Source organism: Cololabis saira, chromosome 4, assembly GCF_033807715.1.
Source record: "Cololabis saira isolate AMF1-May2022 chromosome 4, fColSai1.1, whole genome shotgun sequence".
NCBI lineage: Eukaryota > Metazoa > Chordata > Actinopteri > Beloniformes > Belonidae > Cololabis > Cololabis saira.
In genome coordinates, this window is record NC_084590.1 from 41,289,264 (window position 1) to 41,310,561 (window position 21,298).

General features: G+C 40.3%; 1 protein-coding gene across 7 annotated transcripts in view; it reads left to right on the top strand.

Moving 5' to 3' along the window:
• Positions 1 to 21,298, top strand: part of nectin1b (nectin cell adhesion molecule 1b) — a 336,486-nt gene that overhangs the window by 240,100 nt on the left and 75,088 nt on the right. For 2 of the 7 annotated variants that reach the window (XM_061719802.1, XM_061719798.1), the window contains exon 11: positions 12,005 to 12,117. The exons of 3 other annotated variants lie outside the window; for them this stretch is intronic. In XM_061719802.1, coding sequence (XP_061575786.1) covers positions 12,005 to 12,117 — 113 coding nt within the window. Of the gene's footprint in view, positions 1 to 12,004; positions 12,192 to 21,298 lie in introns of all 7 variants that reach the window. 2 more of the 7 variants (XM_061719800.1, XM_061719801.1) reach the window with 1 other exon arrangement.

Consider the following 21,298-nt stretch of genomic DNA (forward strand, 5'->3'; position numbering starts at 1 on the left):
ATTGTTATCCAGAAGGGCATCAAGTGAGCATGATAAACAGATGAAATTGAACAGTTGTTCAGTAGCATACAGCGCTAAGCAACAAGTGACACTGTCATTTCTGGAGAAGCTAAAAGGGCCCAGTGGGAAGTACAATACAATGACTGACATGTTTATATTTACAGGCACTTGGCAGGAAAGCGTGGTGACAGATTATCACATTGTCTGCACAATCCTACTAAAACTAGAAAAACATACAAATGGTTCAGACACGTTAAACAAGCAGCAACGTGAAGCCATGCCCAGCTACCGCTGCGGTAGAATAAATCTTGAAATGAAGATAATTATATCTTAAACTTCTACAATGGCCAGAATCCCCCTTTCCCACCGAAAAAACTAGGGATGCACCGAAATGAAAATTGGAGGCCGAACCTGAAGCCGAATAAAATTTAAAGACTTGTCTGCATGCAGGATCCCCTGAGAGTGCAGTACGGTGAGGCGACGTTATCCCAAACCATCCAATGTAACAATAGCTGAAATCATGCAGGACTGGTTGTGGTTTATGCCCAGTGCCTTGGAGGAAACTGGGGTGTTTTAGATCCACCACTTCTCAAAATTTTGAATAGAAGGCAGCTGGACCGCTTTTTCTTGGTTTGTGAAGGCTTTGTCAGTTTGACCTTGATTTGACCTTGACAAAGTTTCTATAACTCAGGCATCAGAATCTTCCACGGATCCGCGAAATTCCGCGGATTTTGGTCTTAGCAAAAAATGTCTGCGGTTTCCGCGGAACGGGGAAAAGAAAATTGAAGTGAGTGAAGCCTGAATTATGGTTCTGCGTTAAATCGACGCAGAGCCTACGGCGTAGGGTACGCGGCGACGCGCGCCGTACGGTGCGTACTGCCGCGTACCCTACGCCGTAGGCTCGCCGTTGGTGTAACGCGGGACCATAAATCAGACTTAAGTCCCTTTAGGCTAATACTGTGAGAAATAACCTCTCATAATAGCGGTACTACAGTTAATAAATGTAATAAATGCTCCTACTGCCGTTTCTGCTGGCTACTGAGTCCCCTAAGTGGCGAGTGAGTTTTAACTCCTTAATTACTAACCAGCGTCAGAGTCACGCACAGTACACAAACTGTGATGTTAGAGAGCCACCTTTTGGTCAATTTAAGCAACCGCATCGCCAGCTGCTTGACAGTGGCTCAACTCATTAGTTTACTGTTTTTGTTGTTATTATCTATGCAATTGTGAAAAAAATGGCAAAATAAATGAAAAACTGTGAACAACCGCATTCCGTAGGCTATTCGGTACTCAGTATTCAGCCAAGTCTTTAAATTTTATTCGGCTTCAGGTTCGGCCTCCAATTTTCATTTCGGTGCATCCCTAGTTTTTTCGGTGGGAAAGGGGGATTCTGGCCATTGTAGAAGTTTAAGATATAATTATCTTCATTTCAAGATTTATTCATGCATGAAGAATTACCCATGATGATGAATGCGTGTTATTATGTTATCAAAATGCATCATTCTTTGCAAAAATTCAGATTTTTTGTGTGTATTCTTGCATTGATAAAAGATGTGATTATGGAGCTTTGAGACCACCAGAATGCACCATTTTGAGTCTATTTTTCAAAATTTTCCCGGGGGTGCATGCACCCGGACCCCCCTAAAGGGTTCGGGCGCGTTGCGCCCTCACTCGTCCACGTAGACAATTTTCCTCTTTTTTAGGACAAGCCGTTCTGATGCCTGATAACTACGACCATGACTGGAAAATATACTATCGCAACAACATATTTTGTGGTGAGAAGGGGTCCCACACCTTTTCCTTGTTACTGATCAATTGTCTCAGATATGGCAACATACAGTAACATTCGATGTCACTTCAGTCCCACGTGGCTGTTTAGCATAAAAATGACACAAACTGCTGCAATTTTCATCGTAACACTTAATCAGTGCTTGACAAAACTCATTAGGGCCCGAGCACTGAAAGTGCGAGGACCCTATTGTATCTGTGATGTTTATTATTATTAGGGCCCGAGCACTGAAAGTGCGAGGACCCTATTGTATCTGTGATGTTTATTATTATTATTATTATTATTATTCTCGCCATAAATAAATTGCCTTTTTGGAGGCCTTAAAATGCCCAAAAACTCACCAAATTTTGCACACGCTTCCAGAGTCGCGTAAAATTACGTATTTTATGGGCGACAGGCATGGGTCAAAAAGGATTAGGCTCTATAGCGCCACCTATTTTATGTTTTTGACGAGCCCCACAATATGGTTTGACTTACAGCAATGACCTTTATGTGTCTATTATATCAGACAAAGCCCTACAAAAAAGTCTCTTGGACACATGCTCTAAGTTACACAGGAAGTCCGGCATTTTGAACAGAAAATGTCATTTTTTATGAATTCTGATCATTTCCAGGCCTCGTACTTTAACGAACTCCTCCTAGAGATTTTATCAGATTGGCTCACAACTTGGTTTGTACAATCTAGACACATGGCCGACGCTAAATTGCGAAGCTTTTACGTTTTTAGTAGAGGGCTTGACCGTAGTGATCCGGCGAAGTTTGGGGTCATTTTTAAGGCTCGCCATGAAACACCAATTGGCTGTAATTCAGCAATACATGATTTGATGTGGTTGAAAACGTATGTGCATGATTGTAGGCTGAGCCTGAAGACATATGTGGTGGAATATTCAGGATCGGTTGTAGCGCCACCTGTTGGCACCAGGAATTGTCATGTCTTCTAGTATGCATCTGTGCTCAAAGGGAGATGAGCGGATGGATCTCAAAGTTGGTCAGATAAATAGGTAAGACATTGACGATGGCTGACAGAGAAAACTGTACGTTTTTCTCAAAGGGCGTCGCTGTTAGAGGTTGTCAAATTTCGGTGTCTCGCCATGAACATAAAAGTTGTTTTAACTTTCAAATACTTGGTCCAAATTGACCCAAAATCAATACATTTAATCAGGCTTCCATTCTGATATCCATTCTATATTTGGGACAGTTTGTCACCGACTTTATTCAAAATATGAACTCATTTTGAAATAAATCTTTACTTTGTCATGCAATGTCGAATTAACTTCTAACTTCGTAAAAATATTGTTGAAAATTATATGATTTGAGCATTGTATGTGCAAGAGGCGATTTATAATGAATGTTTTGAGTTGGATTAGAAGCATGAAGCTGTCTGCGGGCCGCGTGCGCGCAGACCGCGGGAACGCGCAGCCGCAGCTCCTGGAAGCTGCCGGGGGCGGGGGCGGGGGCGGGGCCGGGGCGGGGGAGGGGGGTTGTTGCAACTTGCAGCAACATGTGGAGTCACGCCGTCACGTCACGTAAGTTGTATTGTGGTTTTTTAATGCGTGTTGCAATTATTTTATTTTATTATATTATTATATTATTATTGAGCTTCCATCCGCGATCCCGATCAGGAGCGCGCGGCCGCGCGCGGCCACGCGCAGAGCCGAGAGCCAATTTCTGCCCATTTCTGCAGCTTTGCCAAAAAATGCTACCTAAAGGTTTTCCACCTTTGTAGAGCCACAACTTTACTGTGTTTTACTCCCTAAACCACTTCCTTTTCACCCTCCTTGTCTCTTGCCAGGCCGTCATTGTAAATAAGAATTTTCTTAATGACCTGCCTGGTTAAATAAAGGCGAATGACTGAATGAATATCAAATAAAGCCATAGAATTGTTGTTTTTTTTCTCTTTATCGTATAATGTTCACAAAGTGTAATGCATTCATGTCATGGGTCGGGTATTTTGAAGGATCAAATAATCAACATCCCATTATCCATTTTACATCGTGCAAGAAATGATGCAAACTTTGAAAATCGACTGTGCGCATGCGCAGAACCCAAACGTAGCATTTTTTCGGCAGGGAGCAGAAATTGGCAGAACACCGGCTGGGACGGACCTGATGCTCTGATGCGACAGGTCTCTGCTCACACTGACTGTACGTTCATACACGGACGTAATATGGGGGGGGGGGGGGGGACATGTATCCTGCACTTTTTCAAAAGGCAGTTTTGGTCCCCTGCAGTTTTTACCGTCCAAAAACAATGTTACGCTATATTAAATGGAGACAGGTCAGCACTAGGACCAAGCGGAAAACGGCCGCTCAAGCTGAAGCCTGTTGTTTGGTCTGCCTGGGTCACGTCAGCTAGACGGATTTTAAGAATAAGAATAAGAATTACTTTATTAATCCCCAAAGGGAAATTCCTTTGTATGGCAGCTCATCTACTGTACCATTTGCAGAAGAGAAGCTCTTCTGAATATCTCTTGGATGAGTTGATTATGTTGAAATGTTAATAGATAACCCTTCTGTGGTCTTTTGGTCAAATTGACCCATATTCACTTTTCTTTTATATCAAAAATATGATTTTCTTCCATATAACTGCCTCTGTTACACTCATTTCAAATAAAATTGATGATCACTACCAGAGGTGGGTAGAGTAGCCAAAAATTGTACTCAAGTAAAAGTACTGTTACTTCAGAATAATATGACTCAAGTAGAAGTAAAAAGTATCATCCAAATAATTACTTGAGTAAAAGTAAAAAAAGTACTTGGTGAAAAAACTACTCAAGTACTGAGTAACTGTTGAGTAACGTCTGATTTATTTTTTTAACACACCCATTCAAAAAGACAGAAGTACAAAATAATCACCTTCAGGCAAATTAAATCAATAAAATAATAAAATAAATTAAAATTAATAAAAAAATGAAAAATAGCTTAAATTAAAATAAGCGTAAAGTAAATTCAAGAACTTTAATAAATAATAAAATAACAGAATAAAAAAATAAATTAAGCACCAGTAGCACAAAATTTCAAGCCTTTGTACTTTTCTTTTTCAACCAGGCAGAACTAGAACAAACATGAACTCATAGAAACTCTGTGTGTGTTTGAGTCTGTGTAAATGTGACAAAACATGCAAAAACAAACCTTTTTCCCAAAGAATCACTCAGTGATGTCATGAGATTGTACGTGGATAAAAAGGATAAAAGAAAAGTAACAGCTCAACGTAGCCTAATGTAGCGGAGTAAGAGGAACAGTTTCTTCTTCACAAATCTACTCAAGTAAAAGTAAAAAGTACAGTTATCCAAAACTACTCCTAAAAGTACAACATTTCCCAAAACTTACTCAAGTAAATGTAACGGAGTAAATGTAACTCGTTACTACCCTCCTCTGATCACTACTTGCATTGAATTATGGATATTTTATTCAATTTCTCCTCTCCTGTGATATTCAATTTGACCCACCAACCACTGGCTGGTGCTGGGTGGTGGTCCAAACATTTTAAATGATTTCATTTCATTTTCACATATACCCGTCTGTGATAATCCATCAATTTATATGCCTCTGAGTTTAACTATAGTCAAAAAAATTCAGAATTTCGGCTTATCTTTATCTATCTCAAAAGTGAGCTATGATTTTATGTAAATGAGGTCTATTGACCATTCATTCCAAAAATAAGTGTAAAATTGGTGGTAATGAGTTGGAGTGAAGTTGACTAACAAGGTGAAACACAGAATTGGGTGATAATTAAAGCTACATGCTTTACAACCAGTAAAACCACAAAGGGAACAGTAAACTTAAAAGTAACAATAGAAAACTAGAAGAACTACTAGAAAACACAGTGAACTGAAAGAGTTTGAGTTTTCTTTTTTTTTTTTTTTTACCTTGTCTGCACACATATTAATGATTGAAACAAGAGGAAAATTGGTTCAAAACGAGCCGGCAATGGCACAGTGTCTGCCCGGCTTTAAACAGAACCGCAGCCAGTACTCGAGTTGTAAAACAAAATCAGGGGGGGTGGTGGATTTGATCATATGGGGACAGATAATTTGTGCTGATTACAAATAATATAATATATTACAAATAATAGCAGTGACCAAAACAGCTGCAGAAATACTGCAGGAATGACATAGCAGCAGTTAAATGCAGCCTTCTGTAAGCTTTAAATATCCACTGGGCTTACAGCAAATACATCAAAACACAACAATAAAAAACACTTTTCTGAACTTATCAATATGACTCTGTCCTTCACAGGATAAGTTAAATGGATCACTGCAAAAACTCAAAATCTTAACAAAAATATTTGTCTTATTTCTAGTGAAAATGTCTCATTTTAGTAAAAAAAACTTCATTACACTTAAAACAAGACTCATAACTGAAAAAAAACACACCATTTTCATCTGTTTCACCTGTTCACCTGTTTTCACTTAAAATAAGTAGAAAAATCTGCCAGTGGAACAAGATTTATTGCTTGTAATGAGAAGATAAATCTTGTTTAATTTTATTTATTTTTTTACATTTATCGTATTTTTAATATTCTCTTTTTGGGGGGGGCTGGAAGGAGGGGCGTTGGCCATGAGTGCGAGGGCCCGTTCATCGCTGCTTGCAGCTTTAATTATTATTATTATTATTATTCTCGCCGTAAATAAATTGCCTTTTTGGAGGCCTTAAAATGCTCGAAAACTCACCAAATTTTGCACACGCTTCCAGAGTCGCGTAAAATTACGTATTTTATGGGCGACAGGCATGGGTCAAAAAGGATTAGGCTCTATAGCGCCACCTATTTTATGTTTTTGAAGAGCCCCATAATATGGTTTGACTTACAGCAATGTCCTTTATGTGTCTATTATATTAGACAAAGAGCTACAAAAAAGTCTTTTGGACCCATGGTCTAAGTTACACAGGAAGTCCGGCATTTTGAACAGAAAATGTCATTTTTCAAGAATTCTGATCATTTCTAGACCTCGTACTTTAACGAACTCCTCCTAGAGATTTTATCGAATTGGCTCACAACTTGGTTTGTACAATCTAGACACATGGCCGACGCTAAATTGCGAAGCTTTTAAGTTTCTGCCAGAGGGCTTGACCGTAGTGATCCGGCGAAGTTTGAGGTCATTTTTAAGCTTCGCCATCAAACATCAATTGGCTGTAATTCAGCAATACATGATTTGATGTGGTTGAAAACGTATGTGCATGATTGTAGGTTGAGCCTGAAGACATCTATGGTGGAATATTCAGGATCGGTTGTAGCGCCACCTGTTGGCACCAGGAATTGTCATGTCTTCTAGTTTGCATCTGTGCTCCAAACGAGATCAGTTTCTTGATCTCAAAGTTGGTGAGATAATAGGTAAGACATTGACGATGAGTGACAGAGAAAACTGTAAGTTTGTGTCAAAGGGCGTCGCTGTCAGAGGTTGTCAAATTTCGGGATCTCGCCATGAACATAAAAGTTGTTGTAACTTAAACATAATTGGTCAGAATGAACCCAAATTCAATACATTTAATCGGGCTTGCATTCTGAACAAGTGGATATGACAATCTTGGATGAACTCCATAGCGCCACCTTTTGGTCAGGTATACATTTTTCATCAAATTATGTGCTTTAGTTGCTGTTTGGTTTATCCAATCTTAATCCAATCGACACATTTGATTGGCAGTAGGTCCCTTGTTGACCGTGTTGCGTATCGTGGCCGTAATTTGAAAGGAATTGGCATTTTTATGTCACTCTGTATTTCTGGTAAAATATTAATTAAAAATCAGAGATTTTGTGTAAGGAAAATTAAATGGCAGTTTCAGATAGCTTACAACAGGACTAAAAAATCATACACTGGAACATATTATTTTCTGAGAACTCCGTCACTCTAAAAATTAAAAAAATGAACTAATAACATAAAAAGCTATGTCTTTGTCACAAAATGTCAAAATTGACATCCGACTTCATAGATATGTTGTTTACTATAATGAGAAAATATCTTGTGAATTTCATAAGCCTGAGTGGGACCGTTGATTTTAGATTAATATTTATGTTAAATTCACTGGATTCTTAACTCTGACTGACTGCCTGCAGCGGGTGACAGCAAAGGAGGAGAGGAGAGAAAGGAGGGGTGCTCCCGCGGGGGACGGAGGGAGGGGTGGGGGGTGAGGCGGGGGGCTTGTTATGCGCGCGCATCTCCCGCGGGGGGCGGGGCATTGGAGCTGACGTTCAGCGCGGCCGCCATCTTGGATAAGGTACCGACGGCCATCTTGGAGAGGCTGGCAGAGATTTAGTTATAAAACAGGACGCTGTCACACATTAAAAATACGTACTTTTATGCTGAAAGACTTTGTATTATGCTCTTTTACAAAGACATGGTATGGAATATTGATAAATGTATAAATTAATTAATTGTATAAAGAAACAAGTTTGATTGTTCATTTGAATTTATTTGAAGGGGAGAGGGGTGTGTTGTTGTATTTATTTATATATATTTATTTATTTATTTATTTGAGAGTGAGAGTGAACTTTGTAATATTATAAGTCCTCTTGGCTTCCTATTCCTATCCATTTTTCATTGACTGTTTTTTGTTTTTTTTTATAGCAAAAGGTGCAAATAAAAATATACACCGTCGGAATTCAGAAACTGATGATTATTTCTTCATCCACTGCATCTTTCATCCACTGGTGCGTTCAGGGACAATTGGAATTTACTCAATTTGGCGAGAATTGACCATTGTGGTTTCTCCTGTTTACTGGTGTGATGAGTGATATCTAAATATTGTAATCTTTAAAGGAGCTTGAGGCTCCTTTTAAGAAATGAGACTCTCTAGCGCCACCCTTCATCACGACGGCCGTTGGGGGTACTGCAGCCAATAGCGAAGCCGGCACGGGAGAACGGGGAGAACGCGCATGCAGCGTCATGTGACGTCACATCCGCAGGGCAGCGCGGGAAATTCCGGGCACAATTGCAGCACATTTTGCAGCACACAGCCTGTTCAAGGCAAAGGACAGATACGCTAGAGGGCTCATTCTTTTTGGTTTGGAACGCTTCATCTGACATTATTACTAGAAAACTTAAAACGTATACACATTTTTTTCATAAATCCTGCCTCAATCCTGCCTCATGCTCCTTTAATTACCAACTTCATCTAATTAATGTTTTTCATCTAACCTCAGTAGTGTGAGATATTGTTTCAATGGGAAACTGCACACAAACTCAGCGGCGGTTGGTGTTGTTTTTCCTATGGGCAAGCCAGGCCTGGCGATACATTTGATTTTTCATGGTTTGCATTAATGGGCGTGGCCTAACGGCTCAACAGCGCCCACTAGAATACTTTTCTCTGCCATAACTTTTGAAAGGTTTGACATAAAGAGTCGTGGGTGGTATCATGGGACTCGGTATTGAGTCCTTGACCATAATTGGCGAAAATTAGCCCCGCCCCTTCTTCTGATTGGTTGTCCCGATTTTCTGCTATAACTTTTGAATGGGTTGACATAGAGAGTCGTGGGTGGTGTCATCACATTCTGTATGGAGTCCTTGACCTTCATTGGCCTGAATTAGCCCCGCCCCTTCTTCTGATTGGTTGTCCCTTTTTTCTGCTATAACTTTTGAATGGTTTGACATAGGAAGTCGTGGGTGGTGTCATTTTCGATATGCTTATAGGGGGGGCGGTGGCCGTGAGTGCGAGGGCCCGTTCATCGCTGCTTGCAGCTTTAATTTCAATTATACTTTATCCCTCAGAGAAATTACATAACACAGTACAAGTAGAAAAATAGTGAGATAATACACAAACATCACATGATTTCCAGCCCTGAATGAAAGCTCCGTGGGAGCCCAGACGTTGCCTCCTTCCAACTAGTCGCCCCCCTCTGAGGGATAATGGAAGGCAACAACATCCGTATCATGTTCCAGGGGAGCAGATGGCATTTGTCTGGATAAGGAAGGTCCAGAGGTCTAGTCCAAAATCCCAGCTAGCTTTTAGCACATGCCAAGTATTTGACTCGTCTCATGGAAAAATGCAGAATAGCTGTAATTGGGAGGAGATTCAAACTCGATTCTTCTACTTCACCAATCATGTGTGGTGCCAACAATGAGCTCCTCCAATCTCCACATGCAGTTTGTTGTCTGTTAAATGTGATACAACAGTCTTTTTTTTTTATAGTACTTCCCTAAATGTGGTTACATTTATGTAGTTATTTTTATGTTCATTACCTTGTAAAACCAGCAAAAACCCTCCCACAGTGACGGATGTCTGTACATACTGAGGGGCTCCAGGGGCTCATTCTTGCCTTATTTTTTTCACATCATTTCTTTTGACAAAACCAAAGGCTTAAAGAGAACAGTTTACATGCGACTCTTTTGACAGACCAAGCAGGTGATTGTCTTCCCCGGGAATGTTCTTTCCTGCTAACGTGATCTGCTCAGGACTCGTCCAGAACCGGTGAAGTTGGCAGCTGCGCCTGTGTTTAATTATCCCACATTCGGATGCCTCGGTTCCTCAGCGTCGTCCACGGCATGCACAAACTTGTAAAACATCATGTTGGCAAGGATGGCACTGGCACTATCTTGTCAGTGTCTGCTGTTGCCATGTCAACAGAGCAGATAATGGTGCATGGTCTCATGTGGCAAGTCAAAAACTGTGTCCTGCAAGATTGCAAACTGAATCTAAATGTTTGAACTCATGCTGGATCGTTTTCAAAAAAAAAAAAGAGAGAAAGAAAAAGGGGGGGGGGGGTTCAGGGAACACAATTGCGTTTAGATGTTATTAATAGTGGATTAAAAAAAAAATGTGTATGTGGAAAAGGCACCAAAACCACTTGGATACATTTCTACATTCAACACTAACATCTGACGTTGAGGAAAACATCTAGTACCAAAATAGCTCATCTCAAAAAGCATCTTCCACATGTTTGAAAACATCTTTTTTTCCCAGATATTGACTCCTTCTCTACTGTGGAGGCATGAAAACCAACGAACAACAGAAATACAACACTTTGATTGTAGGCATTCCCCTGTAAATAAATAAAAATAAAGTTACCAAAGGTTCTTGTTCATCTGGGGTTTTTTTTGTCTTTTTTTTTTTAGTACATAGTTGTATCTGAAGCAGATGTTTTCTCATGTACACACATATATATACAGATAACTTGGAGCAAAAATAGATTCTGGAGTTTTTGATCTCCTAAAATAGTCATAGGGAGCTTTGTCAAAAAATGTTTTACTCCTGTCCTCTCTCACCGGTAAATCTAGGTTATGTACCAATCTGATAACAGTGGGGAAGGGGTGGCGCTTGTGTCGTGACTCATACAGGGTGGATGAGTCACCATGTGTAACCCTAACCCCCCCAGGATGACTACGGGATTACTAACAACGCCTGGGTTCAAGATGTTTTCACTGCAAAGCCAACAACAGTTATTCATCGAGTCCATTGGGCCGTCAGGGATTGGAGCGGTCAGATGGTGGCCGAATCAAAGTGTCTGTACATTTAGTATATTCCAGAATATTGACCAAACCAAACCACCACACCACACCACTCGAAATGCGTCTTTGGTCGCATTTCCTTGTGCTCTTCAGTATCCGTGCTTACAGCTGTAATTTGTGAATTCTGTTTTGTGATCAAGGCAACGAGTTGGAGTCGTCGTTTTAGCGACCTAAGGGCATGCGTTCAGCTTAATCCCAGTGTTGGAGCTGCACACATCTAGTGTGTGTTGAACTTGTTCAGTGACAGCATTTGTTTTTGTCTAAATCCAGTTTTCCCGCCCATCAGCTCTCAGCATTTCATCATTTCTGAGAAATGCACACTTGAGCTGCGTCTGATTTACCCATCTGTAACTGCACAATTGTGTTTTGTTGCACATATAAACACTTGAATTAAACACTTCTGCAGATCAAGCTAATGCATGAACGAATGAAATGTGCTCAGTAAACACACTCCCTCTCCATTTCTAACATTTTACTGGATTCTGATTTACGTGTTCTTATTTTCAGTGTACAACCTCCATCTTTTTGTTGGCTTGTCACATTTGATCATTTTTCAGCCATTTTCTGTGTATGTTTACATGCCCATGTTCTTTTTTTTTTTTTTTTTCTTTGCTCACAAGCTTGAAATGTCCCAGCCCAACCTTCAGTTACCATTTTCTCATCTGTCTCTATCACTCTCTCTGTCAGTCTCTCTCTGTCTGGTCATCTGTCTCTCTCACTCAATCATTATTTGGCTGCCTCACTCCTCACACACGTTTCGCCTCTCTTGTCTCCAGAACTCTGGCCACAAGGACTGTGATGTCCAGTATGCGGAGCTGGATACTGCAGCTTTGGCCTCGTCTCCCAGCCCACGAAGCTCTGCTCATTCTGGCCCTGGGGACCTTGTCGAGTATGCAACCATCCAGCCTAGCTCACACTAGCGCATGCCATTATAGGCCTTTCCCCTCAGACTTTGGCCTCAAGGTACACAGATTGATGCACTCAATCCTCCGTTCATATCCCTTTCCTCATGCATTGACTCCCCTTGATATGCTCCACTCGGTTCCCTTGCTTGCCTTCCTTCTTTAGTCTTTACCAGTCTTTTGGTTTCCTCCCCTTCCCCTTTGTAACGCTGCAGAAAGAATGACTAAATTAGAGATGTTTTCATGCTTTTATCAAACCCAGCAGCGGTGGAATAGAGACCTGCACTTCCCCGGTGCAACAGAAACACAGTGGAACGTAAATCTAATGGCAAATTATAAGTTCAGTCGTAAAAGTGCCCCATTAACCTCAAAGCATTTCAGAGGAAATGACTTGCTGGCAAAAGACCAGTTTTAATTACATTTTAAAATCCATCTTTATTTGAATTTTTCTTCCAGGTGTTGTATTTTTGGAGAACTCTAGAAATAGTGTCGGCCGAGCCCACCCCTACCCACCAACATCAGTAACCTGGGAGGTTATGAGTCATTTGAACACTCGAGGAATGTGTAATCTTCTGTTCCTTTTTTAAAAAGACTTGTGCTTTAGGGTGGCCTTGCAATGGACGGGCGACCTGTTCAGGGTGTGCCCTGACTTTTACTTGATAGTAGCTGGGGTAGTACCAGGCAGACCCTCGTGTTCCTAAATGGGAAGAAGCTGGTATTCATAATGGATGGATGGAGAATAACAGTATGTAATGTTAAAGATATTTCAAGAAAAATGCTCATCCAAACATCAGGAATACAGTTCCAAGAAAAAGTGTGTGTGCACCCAGGGCCGCCGCAAGGGGTGTGCGAACCGTGCGACCGCACAGGGCCTCGCGCTATGGGCCGTTTTTTTTTTTTTTTCAATTTTTTTTTTTCGTTTTTTCCCTTATAAATATCAACAGTCACGTTCCATTACAGACCTAAATGTGTACTAGTCTGTGCATATCAATAAATATGTGCAATGATGCGCGTGTCTGTTGTTCAATACAACGTCAGACCAAGCGCAGACACAAGGTGATCTGATCCAGACGGGGGGAGTTGGAACAAACTGTCACACAATGTCGAGAGAACGAGACAGAATCAGGAAATTTCCATCAGGGGATGAAAAAAGAAAAAAAAATAAAGAAAATGGAAGAGTTTAATGCCTCTCTGAAAGGCTCGTTTGATAAATTTGTTACAAAAATCACCGATCCCACCGGGTCTCAAGCAGCCGCAGGGCTCCGCGTTGAGGCAAGCCAAATGATGATGAGGCAGGGGAAGGTATCCAGTATTTTGCTAATTGGAGAGTTAAAATTGCGCATATAGACACCCGATCCGACCCGAAAAACCAAAAAAACTTTGCGCGAGGGCCCCCCCCGGCCATTTCGCACAGGGCCTCGCAAATCTCCCAGGCGGCTCTGTGTGCACCCCAATTGATTTAGCTGTCTTTAAGAAATATATTGCCATAAAGTGAGACCTGATCTTAATCTAAACCATAATAGAAAAATGCAATGTATGCTGAAGGCAAATAATTATACTCTCTGGTGTCTTTATGCACTCTTTAGACATTCACAGTCTGATAGCTGCTTGAAACTCCTTTGGCAGCCAAGACTTTGAGCTGCTGGAGGGATTTTTGACCATCTCTGTTGGCTTCAGGGCTGAGCTCTGACTGCAAAAGTGAAGATTTGTGTATACTTAGGCTTTTCTGACACGGATTGGCTTAATTTTTGAGTATTATTGTGATCTTTTTCCGTAAGTAAACTTAGGAATTCATCTCCCTGTCAATCACGGTAAGTTCTGGCCCAAATCACAGTATACCCTGCACCATACTTGACCACCGGGAGATGTTTTGATGCTGATAAACTTTGACCTTTTGCATCGTAGAGAAGGCTGAGCATTCTCCCTGAGCAATTCAACTTTCCCCCCTCAGTCCACAAAACATTTTCCCAGCAGTCACGTGGATTTCCAAGGTGCACTTTGGAATGTCAAGCTCACAGCAATGTTTATTTTGCACATCATCAGTCTCGGTCAGTGGTGGTTTTTCACGCACGGCTATGTACATGTTCAATCATTCACTTATCCTGGACTCACAAGCAGAGGTGCTGCTCAATTGTGGTATCGTCCTAAAGCCTTTAACTGTTAGTTCTTTACCTCAGGACTATTTTTTGTGATCTTGGAAACTTCTTGGCTAGGTGACCATCTCTATTTATACACAATTTCTCTTAATGTACATAACTGATGAATGTCTAAATACTTCAATATTACATTTTACTCCTTTTTTCGGGTTATGTACAAAAATTACTCCTGATATGTCTTTTGTATGTCTTTTCATATGTCTTTTGAGGTCTCCTTTTTACAAGAACTGGTTGACATCAGCAAATGCTTCTTATGAACAGGACACTCCATATTTTTGTTTTGCCATCTAAACTGGCTCTAAAACACTCCCTGTTTATTACTGTGACTTAAATGAAGATTTGATCACATTTTATGCGAAAATAATCAGAAAAACCAGTGAATTATAAAGGGTTTGCATGTATTTTTAATACATGTAACAAACTCCTCAACTTCAAACCTTCATCACACAAACTGCCTCATTGCTACACTAGTTACTCTAGTTGCTATGGCGATTCATAAAGCAGCCGATTCAGGAAGGTTTCTTCTTCTTAGCAGAGGTGCACAATAAATGGGGTGATATTGAAATACTGTTTTGCACCAATCCTCTTCTCATTTGGAGACTATTTGAATTCAGGAGAGTACAAGTAAAAATGTGCATTATTTCACATAAAGGTGTGGAAAATGTGGCTCTGTATTTTTGAGAAATAGCTGTATTACACACTTATATATATGGAACAAGTCGAAATGAATAGTTTATGTTGCAAATTTGCAAGTAATGTATGTGATGCTTTACCATAAAACTAAACAAAAGAGAAAGTAATCAAGTCGAGCTGTGGTTGCCAGGAGACGGTGTATATTCTGCTTATAGTTGGTCTTATTTTCTTTTGTATGGCGGCGCTTATCAAACGTGTCAATGATGACATTTTGAAAATTCTCTCTCTGTATAATCAATAATAAAAACACACACATGGACAGTCAGTTCAATTAAAATGATCTGATATGCAGGTAAAATAATTATAACTTCTAAATAATACAACGGTGCAAGACAGAACGCAAGAAACTTACATGGAACATATTTGTTATGTAAAAGCAGAGTAAACACATACACCAGGGATTTGATGCCGGAGATGAGGACCATTATCTTTGACGTCTGTGGGGTTGCATTAAGTACACCCAGAAGCTCCGTGTAGCTTGCTAACCATTGTTGGCGCTGCCTAGCGCTGCCTGGCCTCCACCGGGCTGTTCTGGGCCCGCCGCCCTGGTTGGCCCAGAAGGGTCTGGGTTTCTCAAGTTCTAGCAATCCTCATATCAGACGGGCTTCAGTAGTGACAGCTGAGACGAGGCTGGATGGACAGATACAGAATAAATGTAAGTTAAATCCGGTTGGCATGAGCTAAGCCAAAATAAAATAGGTACCTTGAGATAACGGTGGTCGTTTTCAAAATCTTTTTCGATAACTGTAGTTAACTTGGAAAACAGAAAACAGAATCAGAATCATGTTTATTTGGCCAAGTCAGAGCAAACAAGACAGAGAATTTGACTCGGTTATTTTCACTCACTGTACAGTAAATAAAGCAAAAGTCTCTTATTAACAAATATACAATTTAAAAAAAAAAGTGAAAGGTGCAGCAGTATGAGGTGGAAATGGTTATTGAAACAACAGAAAAAAAAAAGTTCATTTGTACATCTAAACATATTTAGGGTCTTTGTCTCCTACAACATCTATTACAATTACATGCACGTGGCCGGTTATGCAAAATATATAATTACATCATATAGCGACTTTTAGGAGAGCCAATAGCAGCATATCTTTGCTGTGGTGCTGCCCTATAGATCTGAAAAGTTTGCTTGTAAACCACTCCGTAAGAACATATGTCACGTGTAATATGAAAACCTGTTCTTTTCATAGAGTTTATGATGAAAAATAACACTTTAGATGAGGTTTGTTATTGATAATCCTGATCCGGATTCTGTAAAGAAAAAAAAAAAAAAAAAAAAGATGAAATGCACTTCAATTTGAGTTTTTTGACATGTTTTCTGGATTGAAGTTGATTCAGAAGTACATTTTTGAAGTGTAAGCAGCAATATGTATAATATTTTTTTCAAAATATACCAACAAATTCAAAACATGCCAGAAACAACACAAAACACAGCCGTGCAAGTTACTGTGTGATAGCAATAAACCTCTGACGGTACAGTCTGTGCCTGCAGGGGGACACTTAGTGGAGAATAAGGCTAATTAAAAGCTACATGAGAGGTGCCTGCACAGTGGTGGTAACAGCAATTGTTTGTACCACTTCTACAAATTAGAAGACAAGCAATGTGTCCTGGTCTAAAGGGGACATCAGGAGTATTGACAGCCTTAATACAACGTTTTACTCTGAGGGAACATTTTGTGGCAGAGAGACGGTCTCATGCAGCGATTGTGACACATTTAGGAAGAAAAACAAAGTTAAATCTTCGTTGTCGAGTCACCGGATGCGGCCAGGACTGCTTCAGTGTGCCTCCGCATTGTTTTTGTAGTCTGTTGAATCCTAATGGAGGAGCATAATGTACCTTATTTTTTGCTATTTTGATGATGAGGGTGAAAATCACTGTCCTTTTATGTCAGCACAAAACCTCGCAGCGGTGTTCAATTAGGTTGAGATTTAGTGTCTGGAGGTGATATCATGTGATTCATATCACATTCAGCCATCGAAGCCTTCAGTGACGCCTCAAGTCCTGTGCATGGAGGTGTTTTCATCATGGATCCTCCATGATGAAAACACAGAACGAGCTGATCTCCTCAGCTCCCCTTTTCAACAGAAGACAGTTCAGGGATGGTTCACGGTTGGTGCCTTAACTCAAATTAGGTGTTTTTATTTCATCAGCCAGAGAACAAGCTCTCAGCCTTATTTGTTGGGCACTTTTTTCAAATGTTGTTTTCTTCACTGGTTGACAACCGATCAATAGTAAGAGCTCGTCTTTGGCAAACAGGGCAGAGAGATCGGAGGCTGGAGCTACAGAGTTGAGAGCATCAGCATTAAACCAACGGGGTAATAATTGGTCCGATTTTTGTTGCAGTTGAGGATTGTACACAATCCTGCAAACAGTTTGCAACAGAAAGCAGCTCTTAAAGTTGTCAAGCTGGTTCTCAGCTGTGCAGGAACTTTTCTGAACACAGGTTTCTGAACGAGCGAGAAGAGAAGTAGCCACTGAGCAAAGCTGGCTCTCTTACCGCCTTGGAACAAGCTGTTAGCGTATTAAATTCTCCGCCGGCATTAGCACAGTTCCCAGAACTGGTAGGGTCACGGTTTCATGTTTAATGAGCCAAAAGGATGTGAGTGTAACAATAAAATATTCAGGTCACCAGTTTGTAGATTGTTTGGTCAAACTAAGGTTTCAAAGTCACAGAGTTTTAACTTTAATGCTGAATTTGGTCCACATGTTGTAAGCAACATTTAGGATCAATAAAATGCTTTAGGAATGCATCGAATTAATATATCCGGATATGTCAGTAATCCCAGATTTAACCAGGATTGTAATACCCATAGTTGAAGTAAGTCGTTAGAGGGAGCCACTAAACACACTTTTTTCTTTGCTTGAAACCATATATTGTCCAAGCGTTTCTGTTTAAATGTACTGGTTCTAAATGTGAAGTTGCAAAATTAAAGGCATTATTTTATTTTCGATACTCAGAAAAAATAAGTGGGAAACAATTGTATTAATTTTATGTCTCAGGAAATGTTTGAAGTAATTTTATTTATTTTTATTGGGAAATTAAACAAACAGATTACTAGTTTGCATAATATATAAATAAATGTACATTTTTATTATAAAGGAAACAAATTAGTTATTTGTATTAAGTGATCTGTCATGTTTTTTATTGTATATTTATAATTGGGCTTTAATTCAGCAAAAGTACTGTATGTTTTATCCGATTAATCGATTGAATATTCGATGGAATAATCGCTTTCCAAAATATTCAATACCTGCAGACCTAAACATTACTCTAAATGCTAGTCTAAATAATTTTATTGTTATATTTATTGTCTAAATATTAGACAATAAATAACAGTCCTTTTAAACCTATTTAATTATTTATCTTCTTTATTTTGGGCCAGAATAAGACAGTTATTCAACAGTTTTGAGACAAAGCTGAAAAATGGATGAGTATTGATCCGGTTCTTCAGCTCGGCCTTGGTTTCAAGCCGTAGCGCTTAGCCAGTGCGTAACTGCTGGGAGTGCAGAGCGACAGTCCCTGTAGGAAAGACCTTCTGACATTTCCTGTTTGGGATAAGCCTCATCTTGGCCGGCTCCAGACGTGAGGTTACACTTTTCAACAGAATTATTGTTTGCAGAGTGACCGGCTGAACCGCCCGCGCTTATCCAGCGTAAACCACAACATTAAACCCGTCTTTAAGAAAAGGAAAACACTGCGTGTGAAGTTCACCTTTGGTCTGGGACTTAAAAGTAATCAGCAAAATAAAATCAGCCAACTTCCTAATCATGTATTTTCCTCGCATCCATTTGCGGAGACAGATTTATTACATTTTAAGATATGAAAACTTATTTGAGCCGTACTTCCCTGAGGTTACGTTATCTACCCAATATACTGGTGCTTAAAATGACTTCAAGGTGAGTCAGATTTCATTAAGATTAACCCTCAGTTTAAAGTACACACATCTGACATGGTTGGACTTTTTCTGCTTTGCATTTGTATGAAAGCTGAAGAGAAACCCAGAAGCTTTTTCTTTTTCTCGTCCAACATTAAGCAGCACGTTAATCACTGCAGGCGCTGGGATTACTTTTGGAAACAGGCGTCTAAACTTTTTGAATCTATAATATTTACTCATCTTAATGCATAAGTTCCCTAATAAATGTGCACGTGTGCATCAGTCTGTTGCTTTTTATTAGTTTGACTTAACAGCTGTTCATCAGATCCTACCCATAACGCATCGGTGCATGGTTGGAGGCCAAACGCCGTGTCTGGTTATTTTGGTCTAAAGGATTTTCTTGATCTTAGCCTCTCGTTGTAGTTTACTGAGGTCACAACCACTCCTCGGCTGCATGGGAGATCTTAAGGGGGTGTAGCTAAAGTGGCGTTTTTTAAAATCACATACTAACCTACAAGTATTTACCAATTATGTCAAAATATATAATGCAGGAAGCAATTAAATGGAAAATCTCAAATTTGCTAGAAAAATACTCAACCGAAGTACTACTTCTGGAAAGACCAACCAGTTTACCTCACATACCCTTCTTTTAAGGCAGTGCATGACCTCAGTTATAAATGGAGCATAATGGTACTCCTTGATATTGTTTACTTCCACTTTCCAAAATTAAACTGGCTGCAAACCGAAACACTGACTGACCTTTAATGGAGCCATTCTACTGTACATGCTGACCATGAACGCAGTACACCATATAGTACACCTATTCGGCAGTATTTCAAAGCAAGTGATGGTCCAAAGTGAGTTTCCACCTCTTAGTTCTGCAGAAGCCCTGTTGTTCTGGCCCACTTGGTGCTTTTGTGTTTGTGAGCAGCGGTACACAAAAGCACCAGTTTTGTTACAGCTGACCTGTTTTCTTAACAGCAGCAGTGCGTCTCTGTCTCTGTCTCTCCATCTGCAGAACGATATCTGCAAGTTCCAGAAACAGAAAATTAGCTCCGGCACATATGAAAAGGCGATGTATAACAATAAAGGACAGCATTAAGAATGAAACGTTTTATTCAGATGACACTAAACCGTATATATGCTTTCTTTTGGCTGAATAGTCGTGAAATACTTCCTGTCGTTTCCTGTTAGTTCCTTGTGTGCAGCGAAGAAAACTAAAAATCTGGCCCTGGGGTTGTGTTTGATTCTTGATATTTGTAAAAAAAAAAAAAAAAAAGTTTCTTTAACCAAGGAGCTTTATCGGGGCTCATCAAATCCGGTCCTCAGTTTGGATAAAGGGGAGCACGGCAGCATCTCTGGAGGACCAGACTCAAGGACCCGAGACTACGCCTGTCTTTCTACACTGAAGCCAACACAGAAGTCTCTGAACGCTCATGTCCCTCCAAACCAGTAGGCGCTGGCTCCAAAAGTTGACCATTTTCCAGTGACACCCATATTAAAATGATACAGCTCAACAGCAGAAATAACAACACTTACAACCTGGCGCCAAAAAAAAAGGTGTGAAGGCTGGGATGTAAATGAAAACCTGAGAGTCACCAGCCTTACTGATTTAAAGTTAATATGACCTATTGTGCTGACCAAACCCCCATGACTGATTGTGGTTTGGGTTGGACGGGTCCGGGATTGAAGGTTAGGACTTACCCTGCATTCACACTGAAAGCGTCAAAAATCTCCTGATGCCAGCATCGCGCTGCTTGGTGCGTTCACACTGAAAGCTGCATGCTCTGTCGACGCCTGCAGTGGGCGGGGCTAAAGCTGCGCTGCAGAACTGGAGGGAACAGTGTATAGTCTACACATATAGCATGAACATCTTCTGTTTCCTATTTCACCATAGATCACACTTTGGGAAGCCTTCTTTATATTTTATATTTCCGCATAGATAAGAGTGAGTTTGATGCTCCTGAACAAGTTTGGTCCGCGGATCAACATCAACCATCAGCAAGTCATTGGTCCCGGTGAAGCTGCAGTCTGTCTGCGGTGAACACTGACACACCGGGTCGGAGCGGATTTTGTCATGATGTTTAAACTGTGTTTTGTGATTAATAAGCACGGTTTTTAATTATTTTGCGTTGGATCGATGTAGCAAATAAAATAGTTGGGACCATCCAGCTCCTCAACCATCAGTAATGTGTTTCACATGAGCAGAGTTCAGGTAAAAACAGCAGTCAAATCAGCAAAAATGTCAGTTTACCGGATGAAATATATTAATTCCTGATGAAATAAGTTTGTTAGTGCACAGCTCTTCTCATCTAGCATGGGAATGAGTGTACGTTTGTTTGTACATGAAAGTACAATCTGCATTGAGGGTTCTCGCTTCGGAAATCCCGGTCTGTGATTGGACGCCGCCTCGGCATCGCCGCTGCTCATTTGCATA